The sequence below is a fragment of the Homalodisca vitripennis genome, chromosome 1, assembly GCF_021130785.1.
Source record: "Homalodisca vitripennis isolate AUS2020 chromosome 1, UT_GWSS_2.1, whole genome shotgun sequence".
NCBI classification, from domain to species: Eukaryota; Metazoa; Arthropoda; class Insecta; order Hemiptera; family Cicadellidae; genus Homalodisca; species Homalodisca vitripennis.
Window position 1 is genome coordinate 113,908,712 of NC_060207.1, and position 20,188 is coordinate 113,928,899.

Genomic DNA, 20,188 nt, shown 5'->3' on the forward strand with positions numbered 1-20,188 from the left:
ATAATTTAATTAAAAGAAATGTGGTCCAATACAAAATTTGAACAATAATATATATACTTATTTCATTTAACAAAGAACACTGCAGACACGGACAAAACCAAAGACAACTAAGTATGAAGAATAAATCACAAGTTTTCAATTAATTGATATTTTATGTAAACCATTGTGGTTGGGTAGTATAATGTTTTTACTGGCGATTGTCCACTTTGTGTCGATTCCACTTAGTAAACGGCCAAATCAACAGAAAATTTAACAATGTTACTTGGAGGGTAGTTCTATTTTGACTCTATAGAAAATGGAGTTGATTATTAAAAACAAAGTGGAAGAGGTTTGATTATAAGTCTGTTTATTTGCTTCACACCAAAAGTTGCCTAGTTTTTAAGATAATACTAAATGATAATAAATATAGAACTGGCATTTACTGAAAAATACATTGACACAATAATAAAGGCACACAAAATGTGCAGTAATTGACAGTATAAACTTAATAATATTTCCCTAGTAGTAAATTATAATTGTATGTAAAACATCTAAAATGCTATGTCTATGAACAACTGTGTATAAGTATTAGTACAGACAGCATCCAGTTTCATGGGTCAAACTTAAAAACTAAATGAGCAATTATAAATATATAATGTATTTCATTATAACACTACTGTTAACAAATTCACAATTTCTTTTAAAAACAAAGAAAATCTCCTGAAATTTAAACAGAATACTGTTTGCTCAACTGTTGGTAAAAAGTTATTCAATATGGCTAGACACATTAGACATTATTACAAACAACATTATATTTTAGTACTTAAAATGTATTTGAGAATGAATAAGATTATGAATATTCACTCTTCTTATCAGTAATTTCATGATTTAAATACATGGCAGAGTAGTCTTCATATTAAGATGTTAAAATTAGAAATAAAATGTACAAACAAGACTAACTGATTATATAATTATTATTTAAGCTACATTCATATTTTATACAACCTCTTCTATATTATATTCAAACAGCATTAATATTTGCCAATATTTGGAATTCACAGTTTTTAGAACAAATTTCAATAATAATGTATGTCTCTATCAATTGCCTACAGTAAATTATAATTTTTAAGAAATTAACCCCTTTTTTGAAGGAGGCGTATATTTCACAAGTGAAATCTTTTACTTTTATGGTTGGAACTATTCAAGTTTTACTTATTTTCTCAACCTCCCTTCAAAAACACAGTTTCAAAATTACTTTTGTAAAAATGAGACCTACAAATTTACTCTCTGAATTCGAACAGAAGTTATGTCGGCCAACTAACATCCTGTATCAGAAGGTATGTCTGCTAACTAATATCCTGTATAAACTAAGAAATTGGGAGTCTCCATGTACTTGGCAGCAAACTTCTTGCCATCAGGAGTTGGAATGGAGAAAGCGACAGCTTCTCTTGGGAGGATGTGTCCATACATAAAATTACGTCTGGAATAATGTGCAAGGTAAGTTTAATAATTGAACAATATCATAGATTTCTGTAAATATAATAACATTGAAAGTATCAAGCATAGATGATTAAAATAATAAATTATTGGTCAATTTCTCAAAGAATTAAGAAGAGAATGGAAGTAACTAACCCTTTAATTAGTTTATATTCCAAGATATCTTAAGACAAACTATTAAAAAACATAAATTTTATTTTATTAATTTTAATTACTATAAAGATGAGTCAAAAATTCAGATTTATTTTCTGTATAACACAATATGAATAAACCTTTTAACACTTTTTTTTTAACTTTTATTTTTCTTACAATGTACATTTCGAAATCTGGGATTTCATCTTCAGGTACTAAGTAAGGTTAAGTTAATTATGAAAAAAAATGTATTTTCTGTTTATATAAGTGAACGTCACTGGAGATATTCAATCAACTATAGTGAGCTCGCAGGACGTATACTAATACAAACTGCTCTACACTCATATCAGACTTACCTAACAGTGTCAAGCATCGTACTGGCGATACCACGTCTGCGGTGAGAGTATAATGTCCAGATTCGGCTAATCCCACAACGGACCGGGTAGGTCTCCTCAGAGCAGATGTCCACATCACTCTCTGAGCTAATCATCTTGTAGGCCTTTGACAAGGGGTTCGCCACAACACAGCCCACCACCCGCTTGTCAGAGATGTACATGAACACCTTTCAACACAAAAGTGCAGGTTACAACTGACCTAATACCCATATTTTACTCAGTTGATCATGTTGCAGACTTTAAAATAGGGATTATCTTCAATTTAGACCATCATTCCTTTCTGATATACATGAAACAACATTTTATACCAAGAGTATTTTAATATGAATGTGTTATATGCTCCAAAATTTTCAAGTAACATCACTTACAGAGTTATATTTCAAAATGCTGCTACTATTGACAGATAACATGTTATTTTAGATACACATTAAAAGTTATTAAAAGACACATATAAACAAACCAAAACCAAAGTGAGGACAAGACTAAACAGTATTGCGTCAAGTTTGACTCCCTACCTTCTGGTTATGCATAACGTTGGTGGTAGCTGGGGTAATGCCCAACATTTTGTCCACGATTGACAACACATCGAACGCCTTCTGCTGCCAACTCTTAGGGTCATCTCCGGTTACCACCAAGATGTAATCAATCCCATAAGTATACACCACTCGTTCATTCTTCCAACCCTGGTACAAGAAATATGGTAATTCTAACTATAATTTAATTTGACAAACACCATGGGTTCTACCAAATAAAGTACATTTTATAGATAGTATACAGTTCATAATAATATTCAAACAATCTTTTCTGCCAGAAAAATTCACCTGAATTTGATTTAGTACAGTTAAAAATCACTTCCTTATACCTCCATAAATTGAAGTTAGTTTAGTGCATACAATTAAATGTGAAATTTATGAAAAAGATTTTTGATTTATAATACATGAATAAATGGTAAATCAATGCCAATTACAATGAAATTGAAACATCATATTTCAATGACTGTATAAGAATACTTGACATTTTGAGAATACTTCACTGAACATTGTATTATTGAGTGAATTATTTTTCAACATATTCTAGACACAGACTTACCGTGTGTTTGAGTGTTGACATGTTATTGTGAAAGGCCGTATGATGCATCTCATCCTCTGCTTCTCCCACTTGATAGACCATGCCACAATCTGGACACTGACAGGCTCCGAACTTCTTCTGACCTGCATCAATCTGGAGCTGATCCTCACCCACTCCAACCCACTTCCTCCTGTTCTTTTGAGCGGGTGAACTGAAAGATCAGATAGCTGTTTTGTCACGGAAATAAGACATCCTAGTAAATTAAATCTAATAAAACAAGTTCCCAATAATGGCTATCAACTGTTTTGAAAATGAGACTTCATTCAGGTACCTAACCAAAAAACTACAATTAGATTGTACAAAAACGTTATATAAGAATTTGAGCCAATAAAGGATTCATATTCGTGGTCACCAATAAAATAGTGACGCAACGTAAAACAAGTTGTTCTTTACCTAAAATTATAGTTCAGCATCTTTTTTGACACTGTTAATGTTTTCCATGTTAAAGTTATATAAAAGGCATATCCAGAAAAAAGTGTACTAAGGCTCTCACAACTGGAGGAATTTTTTTGACAAGTTGGCTACATTGCCAAATAGCCTAATTCCTCCCCTCCACAATGAGACCAACTCGAGGTCAATTAGTTGAGAACTGTCGATGTAACAATATGTTTACTGAAAAATGTCAATCCAATCTCTTACCAAGTGCAAAATATGTGGCGTCATCCATTATCTCGTTTGGATGGGAAAAACTGTGGTTGAGGTTTATAATCAGGTTCATATGGTAAAAAGACTATGAATCGTATGAGTGTGTTCAAGCAGTGTCACGAGTTAAAAAACGGTAATGTCTGTGCACGATGATCAGAGGGGCTGATTAGCTTCAACTGTGACTAACAAAATCCTGGCAAAAATTGAAAATGCGTTCAGTGACGATCACAGAATAACTTTGAATGAACTTTCTGCAACATTTCTGCAAATACCCAGATCTCTGCTACACAAATCTATCATAGAAACCCTGGGATATCGAAAACTGTTCATGAAGTGGATCTCAAAACAGCTGACAAATCAACACACGTTGAATCGTGTGGAGGCCGGTCAAGAGTTTTTGAGACGTTACAAACTCCATGGATATAAATTCCCATTATTAAATAATTTTGAAACTGGAAACAGAAGTGCAGAGAAACTAATCAAAAAATTATGTAAATAGATTTTGTGAGTATTGTGGGTCTCTGTTTTGTATTAAATATTTACTATAATTTAAATTCTACTAGGACAAAGTGATACTAACTGTAGAATACAAAAAAACATGCTAATCTAACTGTTTACGTCCACTATATTATAGTATTTTAAAGGAGAAATTTTAGTTATATTTTGGTAATAATTATTTAACACGGTTTTTTAATCAATCAATCACCCAAATAGTCCTTATCTCTTTCTTAATGGTATAGAGTACTGAGAGTGAGTCTACACAGCCAGGATACATGCTAAGTAAAGGGTGAACATGTTAGTGCAGCAACGCAGATTTGCGGAGTAAGCGGTGTGTGGTTGTTTGTGTGACATTTTGTGTTTGGTTTATTTAGATGTTATAATATTGTATTATATTAGCTCTGTATCGCATTTCATAATATCTGCTAATAGTGAATCTGAAAATAGTGCTACTGACGATGGTGCATCAGATGTAGATAGTGAATTAAGTGAAACCACTCCTGACGCCCCTTTTCAGTGGAATCAGTGGATTATTAGATGTACCAAGTAAAAGTTTACAAATTGACTGGTTTTATTTATTGATGTATAATCAATTTCTAAAAAAAAATTTACCTCAAAATAAACAATGATATCTCAGGAACTACTTTGGACCAACAACATCTATCAAATCTCGTGTTACAGGATGGTAGGATATTGAAGTGACGGAGTTGTAAACCTTTATTGGTCTATTGTTGCATACTGATTCTATTCACCTCAACCAGCTCCAGGATTACTGGGAGACAAGAACAGAGTGCCGACTTTTAAAGAATATTTGAGTCAAGATAAATTTATTCTCATACTCAGACACATACATTTTTCATCTGAAAATTCAAATACATGAAGTGATTCAGATAAAGTTGGAGGATTGTTTAGAAAAGGCCACTCATCTAAGTTGGTGTTGCAACTGGTGGAAGGAAAACTTGGAAATAGCCGCGCCATGTTTAAGGACAACTTTTATAATAGTTTTGAATTGGCATCCAAGCTACTTTCTGACCTAACTGGAACTTCATGACCAGATAGAAATGAATTTGATAAATATGGTAGCATAGGGCATGTTTATTAATAAATGCAATTTACGTAGTAGATTCCATAGCATTCAATGTGTTAACAGGATAAAACAAAAATTATGGCATATTTATAATTATTAACATAACTACAAAGTGACACAGTGGTTGTAAAAGTGAGTGGTGTACCAAAGCCTGCTTGAAATAGTCGTGGTATGGAACACATTGAATAGACTTTTTAAATATTATATACACATTCATGTATTTAAATCCTAAGAATGAATAAGAAACATGCTTTAAATAACTAACACTTTAAAATTCCACCACTTTAGCGCTAAAGTCAACATTTGGCGGTGGTTGGCATACGCACGCTTTTGTACCTGCATGTGTACCTCCTGTTCTTCATAGAAGTGTGACAGAATGTACAATTATCTAAAATTGTGCTAACATTGGATACTAAAAATTTTGACTGAGCAACACACCACTAAATGTTTAGGCCGTTTTCTTGGCAGTATTCTAACAAAGATCATGGTTTTTTCTTTTTTAGGTAATATTATTATTATAGGTAATAAAACATGGGATCCTAAAGTACATTCTAAAGTAACACAGGAATCAAGTCAGTATACCAAAGAATGGTGACATCACCTAAAAAAAGTAAAAAAAAAAACATGTTTAGCCAACAAAATTAAGTATAATATTTTTTGGGACAGGAAGGAATTGTTGCTTTTTATCTTATGGTTATACAATTAAATCACCAACATATTTTGAAATCTTACTCAAGATCTCATTGGATGGGAACTCCTTCGTCCTACTTCATACAGTTTCCTTATATTGTACAAAGACAATTACTTGTTTGAAGAAACATTTTGATAATAAGCACCATGATCGTGATGATACGATTGAAATGATTGTGTCACTGAAATTGTCAAATTAGGAAGCAGGCTTTAAGAAAATAAACTTCAAATGCTAGTTATAAAATATCAATGCCTAATAGTGGAAACTGGCAAAGAAAAACTGTTATTGAGGTGATTTATAAAGTACAATATTGATTATAAAAATATTATCTTAAAAATATATACTATTACTTGCAGAGAATATGACCATTTCAGAGTGCTAAATTCATAATGAGTCCAATGATTCAGTGATTAATAACAACACCTAGCTGTTGAGTCATGTTTGAATAGAGAGCATGCTGACCTATCCTTTATATTAAAAGTAAATATTTAATTATTATTTTCAGAATGGTTTTATTTATTTGATAAATTCATATTTTTAATTCAAACAAATAATACACACTTGTATAATTTAAAAATTGGATGTTAATTAACAACATTTGCATAGTAAATTGTATAAAAACTAGTCCATTTATTTTTTTAATAAGTGATACATGCAAGTAATTTTTTGAATCAAATGATAAACAAATATTTTCACTGGAAACAAAATTACCATTTTTTGGACCATCCTAAAACTTTTTTATATATTATACACGAGAGACAAATTTAGGACTGGAATATCAATTATACTCACTCAGTCTTGGAAGTGCTTGAATTTTTCTTGAAAAACGAAAAAATGCGAGTCGGAGTTTTTTCACTGCTATTCCCCTCCTGCTCCAAACTAAATCTTGAACAGCCTGATCCAGCTGGAAACAAAACAATAGTTACAGGATAACACCTAAAACTGTATATTTGGTAACATTGCACCAATTCACATGTTTAGAGAGGGAGAGGACTGGGTGAGTAGAGTGTAAAAAGTTCTCAGAACCTTTACTTAAATTCTAGCAGTGGTTCACTGAGGGAGTTCCTGCACACTTCCTCTGGGCAGCAATGCTGAAGAAAGCCTCAAGCCAACTGGTATACTTCTAGTAATGCTGCCGAAAATTATACATTGTTGCCAATAAAGTTGTGATTATTTTTTGAACTTTTTTTTATTTATATTCAGGTATTTTACCTCCTTCGTTCAGTAGACTATAAATTAAATTAATTGAAAACAATAAGAGGTCAGCATTCTCCCCCTAATACAATTTTAAAACACTCACTACATCATTGCCTTTGAGTGTGTTATTGTCAGGAACTTAGGCCAACAGGAAGGACAATGAAAACCAGACTACTTGAGATGGCTGTGGGCAACATTGCATATTTGTTTGTTTTGCCTTTGCTTTTTAAGTGAGATGACTATGTATTGATTTATGAAAACTTAAGTAGTTGTAAGTTTCTCAAAGAAACCACCATTATATTGTTAGAAATAATTGTGAGCTATAAATGTTTAAGTCCTGAGAATCTATTGAAAGTACATTTCATATACTACGGACATGATATTTTAAATTATTTAGTTTCTTACATATTATTCCCGTACTTACTGAATTGTATTCTTATTATACGTTTTTACCTTTTAGACAAAATATACGAAAAATAATTAAGTTACTATTCAGTAGCTGCCATATATTTTAGAGAACTCATGTATTTTATATCAAAAAAACTAATTTTTTGAATTAACTAATTTAATGTAGCACTTAAACTAAAAACACTTACTGATTGAGTCATTCAGATCCAGAGAGGCAGTGCAATGTGATAGACTATCTATGGCAGATGTTTTAGTCGGAGAGTCTTCTAAAATATTCATCAACATCCTGCGCTCAGCCTCTCTCTTTTTATCTTCGTCATCTTCCTCTTCCAAGCGAAGTAGAATGTCTTCAACTTCAGGTCCTTCCTGTGAATATTGTGAAAAAGCAAATCAACTTCAACATAATGTCGGCATCATATGTTAAGTAGTTTTGAGAGTAATAATTACTAATAATAGTTACTGATAAAAAAGCTTAATCCATTAAATATTCAACTACTCACCCTAATCTTCTAAATTAATCCTTCAATAATTTTCCTATTCAAGGTTTATTTCAATTAAACCATTTAATCCTTACATCTGGTTTTAACTACAGTATGATTATAATTTTTTATTAAATGTAATCAAACCTCGCATATAAAATATTTAAGTTTTTATTCTACAGGTCATTGTCATAATGTATTGACATTGTCTTTGTCATAATGTACTTCCGCGCGTCACCTGGAGACTTCACTGTTTGCTGCTGGCGATGCTTCTTCAACCCTCTGATATAGCACACTCTCTTGTGTGCTCTTTTTCAATGGCTAAAGTTCATGCAGGATCAGTAAACATGAGAATATGAAGCGACAGACACCTCAATCAAGACCACAAGAGAAATGGGACCTATCCTTCGTTTGCTGAGACAGAATTTTCGTTTCATCAGCAGCGATTCCCACTCACACAGGCAGAGGCAAATTTTAGCATGAGTCACCCTTGAGGTGAATTCCTGCTTTCTGACAATCTGGGTGTAGGCGCCCATCTTTCATTTGGGTTTATAATATATGACAACATATGAACATTCGTTTTACAAATTGTATATAGCCTCCATCTTGCAACTTTAAGATTTATAAAACAATGCGTAGGAATAATCCAAATGACTGAAATTTTTTTTAATGTTTAGTTTGTGAAGTATCTGAGAATTCAATTTTGCAAAAATGCTCTTGAAACTTTTTATTAGTTGACACTAGACTTCTATTAGAGGAGAACTTATCAAGAAATGTGCAAGTACTGTCTTAGTACCAATTTTCATTTGAATTGCCTAGAAATTATAGCAGTTCATTACTATTTCCACAATAATACTGTAAATTATTCAAAACTGTACCGTTTTAACTAAACTATTTACCAATATAGACACAACATTAAACTTTTTTAATATTCAATAATTATTTAATACTTTTATTGTTCTAATTTAATATGTATATTTTCAACATGTCTTACAGGTTTCAAGATAAAGACAGTAAATATTTTGGAAAAGAAATGGTTATGTCAACATTTTTATTTGTGTTATATTCTCTAAAGTTGTAAAAAGCAATATTTAGTAACATTTTGATATCTCAAATTTTGTATAAACTTTATTAAATTTGACTCTGAGTTAAAACTTGTTTTTGTTTACAAATGTTACAGCTGTAACATTCAACTTCATAAAATTAATATGTATAATTATTGGTATGTAAAAAAATAACAATGTTATAAAGACAACAATACTAAATAACTAATTAATTGAGCATTGAAATATTTATTACAAAATTTTTAAATGCTTCACCCTGGCAGGAAACAGTAAACGATCATGCTCATGCAACCACGCAGTCCAAGTGTGCATTACTGACATATAGTAATAAACTTAAGATGTTTCAACACTGTTGATTTTTTTAGTAAACTAATAATATTAATGTAAGATTGTAAATGTCTTAAGAAAGTAAAGGAAAAAAATGAATTCAACATAATATATGCTGTTATAGACAACATGTAATGGTATCTGAGCAAAGGTTTCCGATGGGCTGAGGAAGGACTAACAGTTTTCATCGATTATTTACTAATCATGCTAAACACACACCTTTCTACCACTTCAAGCCTACCTGTAGCTTGTCATTATCGGAGTTATCCTCAATCAACTCAGAAATATCTGCAGCATCTAGTTTTATTTTTTCCGGCGAAGGTGAAGGTGAAGACTCCAAGTAGCTCTTGCGACTGTCAAAAAGCTTCCGTTTCTTCAAAAAAGATGGCGGTGATGCATCACTGCCAGAACCAGGAGATGATGATATACTGAAAATTATATGAAGTTCAACTAATTGATAGGTCCAGTTTGCCAGCATTAGATTGATTTTTATATTTTAAAGTAACGGAAATGCAGATTTGAATTCTCTTTTAAACAACAGCCTGTAAGTATGTACAGTTTGATTTGTTTAAGAAAACATGTCACAAAAGAGATCATTTGGAGAGGTTAAGCTTTGGTTCTGACAGGATATTGAAAGGCATTTAATAATTCAATAAGAAAATCTCTTGCATCCCAATTAAAATGTTTCCATCTACTCAAGAAGATGAAATTATTTAATTTTAATCTAAGTGATAGGATTAAATTCAATATTTTTATTCAGTAGTTATGTAATGGAGGTAAGTAAACGATTATTGGATTTGCTTTTGATAAATAAATCTCCAACACATACATTCAAAGTTGCTGAGTAAACATCAAAATATTTTTAAATAATTGACAACAAAACAAGTTGTAATAGACATTAATTTGATACTTACGGATTTTGCACTGATGTCTTGAAGAACTTTCTCTTTCCAGCCATATACGGTGAATCTTCATATCTCAATGGTTTTGTGAATCTCAATGTATGTTCCCAACCTTCCTTCTTCTTTTTGATACTGTAGGGTGTTCGAGACAAATCTGTAAGATTTTTTGCTTTCTCTCGTATTGTTTCTTTTTTAACATGCTCAACAAGTGGAGGGCTACGCTTTTGCTGCTTTGGAATAGCATGATGAACTCCAGTATATATGGCTTTCCGTCTTTTTGCTTCCCTCATAACATCCATACTTCTAGATCTCTCTCGTTTCTTCGCAGTGGGTTTGTCTTCAAACAGTAATTTGGCCTTGGCTCTAGACCGCTGTACGGGTCTAAAGACACATTTCATTCCCTGGATTCGATTGGTCTGATTTGTGGCCAATATCGGGGCCACTTTCCCATAAAAACTGTTAGGTTTGATTATCATTTTAGGAGCTGTTGGACTCATGGCATTATTCATACCATTCTTGGGAGTAGAAAGATTATCAGAACTGACACTGAACTGTATCTTTTCCTGTTCCTCTGAGCTCTCAGACAAATAAGTAACAAAGTGGTCATCGAAATTCTTTTTTTCCAACAATTGCTTCTTAGATGATTTTCTGGGGGATTTCCTCACACTCATCTGTAAAACATCTGTATTCTCTTTTCCAAACATTTTATGGTGAAATTTTCTTGGTGACCTCCGTTCAGATTGTTTGGGTGACAAATCATCAAATTTCAGACAATTTGTGACTTTCAGTATTCTATCTGGAGTATTTGAGGCCTTTGCAGGTGTAATTGATAGAGATGGTGAAGTCAGCGGGGGACTGTAAACATCCGAGTCATCTGAATACAGTTCCGATATGAGGCCTAAGTCATTACTCTGGGGACTATTGGAGGGGAAGAGACTGCGTTTACGAGCAGATGCTCGAGGGGATGACTGATGAATCAGCTGTAGTTTTTGTGGAGAAAACGCTGCTAGATCCATAGTCCAATTCAAGTCTTCTGAAAAAAATATATTTTACTGAATAATTGTGAAAATAATTTTCTTAATAGTTGTATGGAGTATGTAATAAAAACAATGATAGTACTCATTTATTACTGGTAAAGATTACATGGCATTTTGTCAAACTTGTCACATCGAAAACACATCACTGTACACTTCAATGTTAAGAGCAATGCAATCCTCCGGTTCGTCAAAATCTTTAAAAGAAACAATACATTAAATAAATAAAAAATCAATTAAAACTAATGATAGATTAATCAAAAACGAATTACAACACAGATAAAATAATTTCCTAAGATCAACAATAATTGTTTAATTCATGAAAATCCCAAAAAACTCACCCACTTCATAGATTGGGTGTTCCAAACGGATAAAGCCAATTTGTCTTTGGAAAATACCAAATGGCAGTGATCTTAATCTATTTGGCAGTGCATTCCATAATTTTGTTCCAAGAGATAATGTTGCTAATAAATAAGTGGGAGTGCTGGTGGCCGAGCGGTCTAAAATGTTGGACTTTGAGTCTGAGTTAGAGAGAGAGAGAGCAGGTTCGAATCCTGTCTGTGACCCTTGCACTTTTTATCAGTACCATAGACCCTGTAATGTATCGATTCTCCCCTTTATTCTGTTTGATAAGATCCTCCAGTGGCACATGAAGACGGGCAGAATACGGCATAAAAGGGGATCGGCATCTCTTTAAAAAAATATATATATATTGTTTAGAAGTCAGTTTTTCGGTTCCAATATTGTTTGCTCCCGTAGTGTTATATTGGTGAGTGTTTTGATATGTTGTTTGACGTAGCCTTATAAAGCAACAGTTTATACATAACTAAACAAGGAATTGTCATAATATGAAGTTATTGAAATTTTTTTTATATGAATCCTTATAGCCAATACCAGAAATATAACTTACTTGTGCAATGCACAGACCACACTAATCTTATGTGTATATAAGTAATACCTATAATCCCAGCATTATCAAAGTGTCTACAGCGGATTGTTCATCAGCAATTTTAAATATTTTTCTTAAAAGTAACAACATTTGATCAAATTTTGAATAGGGTTTTTGCTCAAATCACAGCACTACTTCTGTACTTCTTAAAATAATTGGTGATTAACAATCCACTGTAGGCACTTTGATAAAGCAGGGAGTATACTTATTGATCTGGTTGAAGGATTTTGTGGAGAAGAGCACTTCTGAAGTGAATGGACTAAAGCAGACTTCCATGCCTATGGGAACATTGTAGTAGTCAGAGATTTATTGAAAATAGCGGTGATAGTTGGAAGAGTGACAGGAAGAGTATCTTTATAAATCCTATAGGAATGCCATTGGCCCCAGCTGTGTTGCTGGACATCCTCCCTTTAAACATGTCTCAGTCACTGGAGTGAAAGAGAACTGGAAATCAGGTACATCAAAAGTAGCAGCTGTGATCATCAGGAATTTTTCAACAAAAAGTTGTTTACATCATTGAGATTAAGAAAAACCAGGGAATAAGTATTAGGATTGTCAACTCAAAGATCTTTTAGTTTTGACCACAAGATTCTGCTTGATCATTTTTTAGACAGGAAAGTGTAGTGAAACTTGATCTTGACAATTCTAATATGTTGTTGCACATTATTTCTTAATTTCTTATATGCAGTACGATCACAAGGTAACTTGGGCCGCTTAGCTAGAAAGCTTTGTCTCTTTGCTTCTGGAGATGTTGAATAAATTCCAAGATCCATGAAACAGGTTGTTTGATAAGCATATATACTGCAGTTACGCAATTACAAGCGATAGACAATAACCTGTGATGGGGTACAAACAATTGATATAGCTCAATGAAACGAAATAAAGAAACAATACCAAATTGCCTATACCATCTGTAATTTGACATCAATCGGACATTGTTAAGTGCCTTTTTTTGCATATTAACTAACATCTGTTGAACTTGTTGACCTGGGAGAAAACAAGAGTAAACACTTCATTTTTATGGAAAGTTAATATGTTATTAAACTTATTGACCCAGATACACAACCAAGCAAAATTATTACAAAAATATTGCCCTTAAAATATTTCAATCAACTTCAAATTTACATACACTTTGACAACCTAGTAATACTTCTTTGTTTCACCCTGGTCTACAAGCATAATGGACGGTAATGTGCATAAAAATGCACTTAGTCTGATCGATTTTAAATTTACAGATTGTATGAGCAATCTGCTAATAGTTCTTCGTTATAAGATTTATTGAGTTATCTCAATTTTTAGTACTCGGTTAACAGTTATTGCTGGCTTGTGATCTGGGTCAACAAGTGTAACTGCATATGCATAAATAGACATTTAACTTTCTCCAACTGATGTTTTAATATTTCTTCGTTCACACTTTCATTGAAATATCTTAATTTTTAACACCCGGCCAATAGGCTATTGCCGGTTGTTGATCCAGATCAACATGTGTAACTGCATATGCACAAATAGACACTTAACTTTGTCCAACTGATGTTTTAATATTTCTTCATTTACACTTTCATTGAAATATCTTAACTTTTAACACTCGGCCAATAGGCTATTGCTGGTTGTTGATCCAACATGTGTAACTGCGGTAATATATATAAATAGGCACTTATTACTAAATAACCACGAGGGCCAGATAATGAAATACAAGCTCTTTTAAGCGAAAACAGGATGAAAAACAGCCTCTAGACTTCATATACTAAAAAAGAGAAAACTGGTAACTCTCCAAAAATTTTCAACCGGTATTTCGTCATAAAAAAGCTCTTGGAGTAGGTATATAATAGTGAAAAATATGCTACTCAAGATATCATTAAGAAGTTAGTTTTTTTTTATAAAAGATTATATATTAAGTTAGTAGAAATCTTTTTTAAAGACAAAAAAGGGATTAAGACAAATTACTGATAAATGTACAAACCATAAATGAAATCATTAATAATGATAAGATAACTGCCTTTCAAAGGAGCTTTAGAGATTCTTTAACTTGAAACAGGTAAATGATCTGTTGGAGTTTGTGTTGTAATAAAAATTCCTTAAAGTGTACAAATAAACTTGATAACTATGAAAAATTTGTTAATGATTTGGAAACTTTGCTTAGTACTATGTGGGTATATAAGAATAGTCTAAGGTGAAGAACCTATCAGTGCAACTGAAAAGTCTACTAGGCATTTTATTCCAAAACTGGAACAAAAAAACCAATTAAGATATTTTATACTGTAGATATTTATAGTAACCTAAAAGTAAAAGTAAAGTAAACACGTCTTATTTTACCAGAAGTTAGGGCTAAGAAGCCCTCTCTTAACACTTAATCTGGAGACCAACGGCTTAAAGGTGACTTCTGAACCACCACCAATGGCCGGGCAGACAAGCTTCTTGCAAGGACAAAATCGTTTAGCGGTCTTGCTACCCATCCAAGCAACAGCCACGCTCAACGTTGCTTGATTTGGTTACCTTGTGATAACTGTTGCACCCGCTAGTGTGCCAATGACAATTGTGCCATTGACTTACTCTTCTGACAGTAACTCACAAGAAAATTAAATGGAGAATACAACTGCTCCATGTACAAGATTAAAGTATTTGCAAAGTAAATTTGATCAAACTGGAATCTAAATATTAGTGTGTCTACTTAGAGCAAAAATAAATTATTTAGTATGGGGCAGCACGTCAAAAGTAATTAAATCCAAATGAATATATCAATTTTATTACTATATGGAAATTAATGTAACTTTTCATAATGAGTAGAGAAGATGAAAGGATTGTACTTTATAAATCCTTAAAGAGCTTCATATTAAAATCATTGAAAACTGGGTACATATTGTAAAGCCATAAATATTTTTGAACAATGGCATTTCATGAGAAGTTTGTAGTCTCAGTTTTAAATAGACAGAAATAGTTAAGCAATGTAGCCTTTTTGGCTACCTTAATGTTAAGTTGTCAAAAAATATTCAAACTTTAACAACTTAAGATTATAAATCGTACAATTTATTGTAAATAATTCTTAATCTAATAACTCATATATCAATGTTGCTTTATACAGTATTGTTAAAAAATTTTAATGCATGATTTTTACGTTTCGTACAAAAAATGTGATGTTGCACTAGTTGAAATACGATTGAAAATCATTTTGTATCACTGAAAGATAGCAAATTTCTGGAAAAATCCTTTTTCCTTCACAATCCTTTTATCTTAAAAAACAAATTTCAAACATAGAAACTACAATAATAGGAATTCTTAAAATTGTACAGAGTTAAGCTTAAAACAGTTGGAAGCTATTGCATACAATAAATGAATTGCATATTTATAAATATATTTTTATTCTTATGAGAATGTGTATAGCTGTCACATCCATAAAAAATGAATGGCTAAATAACAAAATAAAAATCTATAATAAATATTTCTTAATATCAAATGAAGCTAAGTAATCCATTGCCCCTATGTACTATATGTTGTAATGTGATATAGCTAGCTAGGTAGATATGTATTATAGGTAGGAAAAATGGAATTTAACATTTATGACCACTTACATGATCTGTGCTTAAATTTAGGTATTACCTTGAGGGATTTTTTTCTCTTTTTGCTAGAAGAGCAGGACTATGGCCCCAAGCAACAGGTATTTTCGACTGGCACTTTCCTGAGCTCAGATCATGTTGGACAATCTTTTATTTAAGTGCTCATAAATGTTACATTAAACGTTTTTCTATCTATGATACATGTCACGTTGCTACCTTCCTATACCACATAATAAGAACTAATATATAGGCTAGGGACATATGATTGATTACTAATTAACTTTTGTTAGCTTCATTCCAATGCTTTTAATAATTATTTATAGGCTAGTTTATTTCATATTTCCGACACCTGTAATCGTTTCAAATGTTATTAAAACATTCACTTAGTAATTAATGTTAAATATAAAAATAGCCTATTAAAATTGATATAGGCTATCCCATAAAACAAACAGTAGTTGGTGTATAAGATAACATTCTTCGATTAATTTTTCAGATTATTTTGTTTTTCTCACACCTGTTCTGACAAATTTAATTATTACTAACATTCATTAAGTATAACTTTGGTGACCCCCAAGCTTTTTTTCATCAAAATTTTTGTTCTATGAACAACATTCATAAAGGGAGGTCACAGTACCCTCCCAAAGGGAAGCCTTTTGGGCCTTGTCAACATGGACTTTTAATGATCTCCTCTATGCTTAAATATTTGTACAGTTTACATAGTTTTTTTGTGAAACTAGTAAAAGTATTTATACCCACACCCCTGCCATTTCTCATCATAAGGATTTTCAAGCACCCTAAAGTAACTTGGAATGTTAACAAATTTCGGTTGGTTTTTTCCCTAAAATAGACATTTAAACGTAGGCTGTCATTGAGGTTGAGTGGAAGAGAGGCGGGGTAGGGTACGACAGCGGACCCGGTTTTTTTATATTGAAATTGGCAAACGATATTACTTAATCATAACCATCGATATAATCAATCGATACTGATTAATTATTTTGAATTATTAACTTAAATAGTCTATATCAACAGCTGTAAACAGTAAAATAATACACGTAGGGTAATATTTCAATTTTACATAAATAATTTTAATTATTAAAAATGGCAGTCTATTTTAGAAAACTACACGACATTGCTTTGAAAGATGATAAAACAAATAAAATATATTGTTTTTGTGGCTTTAACATATTGGACTCGTACCGAAAACCCCATTGTGTGAAATTTGTGGGAAAGAAACAACTGTAACTGTGAGAGAAGCAAATATGGTAGACTTCAGTTTTCCTAATTTTTGTTACAATAACTTGTTTGATCACTGTAAATATTACATTCATATTTTAATATAAAACATATGATTGTTATTGAGGACTATAGATACTTTTATATCAATTGATAGTCTAGGATTTGAGATGTGAATATTAGGTATCGAAGACTACATTCTTCGATATAAAAAACCGGGTCCGCTTATCGTACCCTACCCGAGAGGCGTAAACAGCCCTAACTCCGCCTCAAATATAAAGACATTTCATCAAATATAAAATAGACACATTTCATTTCATTTGAAACACATTTAGACAAATTTGATCATAATCAAACAACTTATAAAATAGGGGTCATAATAACATCCCTAAGGAGGGAGTAAAATGTACATAAAAATTACTACTTGCCGGAGGAACACACCTGTGAAATTTAAAAAAATTGGCTCTTGGGAAATGGGTTAACCCATTTGGGAGGGGGGGGGTCACCATTACCTCTCAATATTAAAGAAATTAAGGTTAATACATCAACTTAAGAAAATAGCCCATTCTGTCGGTACATAAAACTAATATGCTTTACTATAGTTCCTTTCATAAGGTTTTCTTAACATGTCATGGGTTTGTCTGAATGTAACAGATTTCTATTGCTGTTTCATTTACTTTATAGGTAGGCCTATTTTTATTTTGAAAAAGTCAAATAGTGTTAGTTGACTAAAATAAGTAGGCCTATATATACCATATATTACTTGGGTAAGTCATACTTTTGGCGATTTAAAAAAGGCTTGCAAGTGCTGAAAACCAGGTGACTATTTTTAACATTAACTATAACACCAGATTTAGGGTTAAACCTGTTATAATTTCTAAATGCAGTCTTCAAAAATAGAGCACTATAATGCAGTAAACGAACTTTGAAAGCTTGATATTGAAGCATAATTATAAATAAAACCTATTACGTTAAAATTAGAACACTTCTTTCCTACCTTATAACAGAATCTTGAATTTAAGTTCTGAGCCTGTACAAAATGAAACATAGATCGGCATAAAACTGTGCCCACCAAATGAAATCACACAGCGCTGCTAAAATAGTTTGTTATTTAAATCGTAAAGGAATTTACACAATGTATAATTTGGAACGAAAGCTCAGTTGAAACTGTGCTTTTAGATACAAAATACAAGTACGAAATTACAGTAAATGGCGATTTCGGCGGGAATACAGAAGAAGAAGAAGACACTTTATTTACTTTGCTTTGTACGTTTACAGAAAGCCAACTACTAACAGAAATTAATTTGGTATGTATTCACGTGTATTCTAGAACAAGGTTAATTTTACAGCTGTACGAAAGTCCACGAAGAATGTTTAGCATTTCACTCTTTGCTCCTTAGTACTTTTCTGATTTGAGAAACCCTATGTTGCACTGAATAAGATTTTTTATTTTGGATTTTACGTCTTATGTTTTTTAGATTCTTTTTTTTTAGATTACAGACATATGATGTAACATAGTGCAAAACAATGCTAAACGCCTGTACATGTTTTATAACACCATCAACACGAAGCAATTTACATGGAATCAAAATAAAACATGTACTACTATCAGCAAAGAGTAGGAATTCGATTTTTAAATAAAACTTTTATGATTGTGAAGATTGTTATTTATAACACCAAAATTAAACATCCAATATGAGAATCTGTGTTACATCTGTGTTTGTCAGTCCTTGTTCTTACTCAGGCTCATAAATAGAGAGCATCGACACACAACCATACTGGTTGCACCTGATTTTTCCTCATGCTACGTAAAGCACATCGCCTTCTATTCCCTTTAGCTGGTTGATGGTATTAACCAGACAGACATATCTCTCATGAAAATTTGGGTTTGCTGCTTGATATTTTAAGTTTTGCATTAGGGCCAGGGCTAGAATTTACATCACTATTATTGTTATCCAACGATGATAAACAAAATATTTCGACGGATATTTTGAGTAACTAAACCTATTATCACAAGGGGTGCTTTTATTTTGTCTCTAGAACTGCTGACGTATTTAATATATCCAAATAAGACCTTGTAATTTTTGTTGGTAACAGCCATGTTACCTTTTATTGCAATTTTGGTCCTTATTTTCAAACATCCTTCATATTTAACAACATAACTTTATGAACGTTAGCGAAACCTATCATTCGGAGAGCTGGAAAATGTTTGCTTCTGTATGTCTATCCACACGATATTTTTTAAACTGATTAAGGTGCAGACTTGGAATTTTCTATGAAGCTTCATTTCTACCTATACAGATTCCTATGAATCATGCTGATGATTGTACATATTTCTCCTGAGGTTTAGCTCAAGGATTGCGAAGTATAATCTCAAGAAAGGATTATAGGAAGTATAGTCTTGGAATTTTATACATTTTGCTACTCTTTAATGGACTGACACTATTCTTCTTCTGTATATCTTCCGCAAGATATCCCAAAAACTACATGTGCGAAAGATTTAAATGTTGTATAAAGTTTCATTTTTACATAAGCATGATCTTATTTAATTATGGTGCATGACAGATGTTATGTCGTGGACTTTAATGTCATAACAAGATGGTTAGCAAAGAGTACATTCACACATTAATCCTATTCAGTAACATAAGTATATTAAGGATCGTTATTCGTAGATAAAGACCCACTGGTCTTGAAATCTCCCTTATCACTCCATCATCTATTATATTAAACGTGTTTTGATCACCTGTCAAAGTCAAGAATTAGTATAATAATTTATATACATTTAAACAAGTTATAGTACATATTTGTTATTATTCATCTGTCAAAGTCATTTTGTCTTTTCATGATATATGAGCCGATGATAACTACTTCTACCTTTGGACTTTTTGAGTGCCTTCCAGCCGACAGTTTTAGTTGGCCTAAATATTACACTCTAATTTTTTTTCTTAGATCTTCTCACTTTAGAACTCATTTTAGATATTTGAGTTTTCTT

At 32.1% G+C, this 20,188-nt stretch overlaps 1 protein-coding gene across 1 annotated transcript; it reads right to left on the reverse strand.

Moving 5' to 3' along the window:
• Positions 1 to 325: 325 nt before the first annotated feature.
• On the reverse strand, positions 326 to 18,441 carry LOC124369685 (N-acetyltransferase ESCO2). The gene is made up of 9 exons (XM_046827741.1): positions 18,194 to 18,441; positions 10,442 to 11,462; positions 9,769 to 9,955; positions 7,846 to 8,023; positions 6,845 to 6,956; positions 3,093 to 3,282; positions 2,519 to 2,686; positions 1,965 to 2,170; positions 326 to 1,459 (listed from the first exon to the last, which is right to left on the reverse strand). Exons 2-9 carry the CDS (start codon positions 11,443 to 11,445, stop codon positions 1,330 to 1,332), a joined length of 2,175 nt encoding a protein of 724 aa, XP_046683697.1. The 5' UTR covers positions 11,446 to 11,462; positions 18,194 to 18,441; the 3' UTR covers positions 326 to 1,329.
• Positions 18,442 to 20,188: the final 1,747 nt, after the last annotated feature.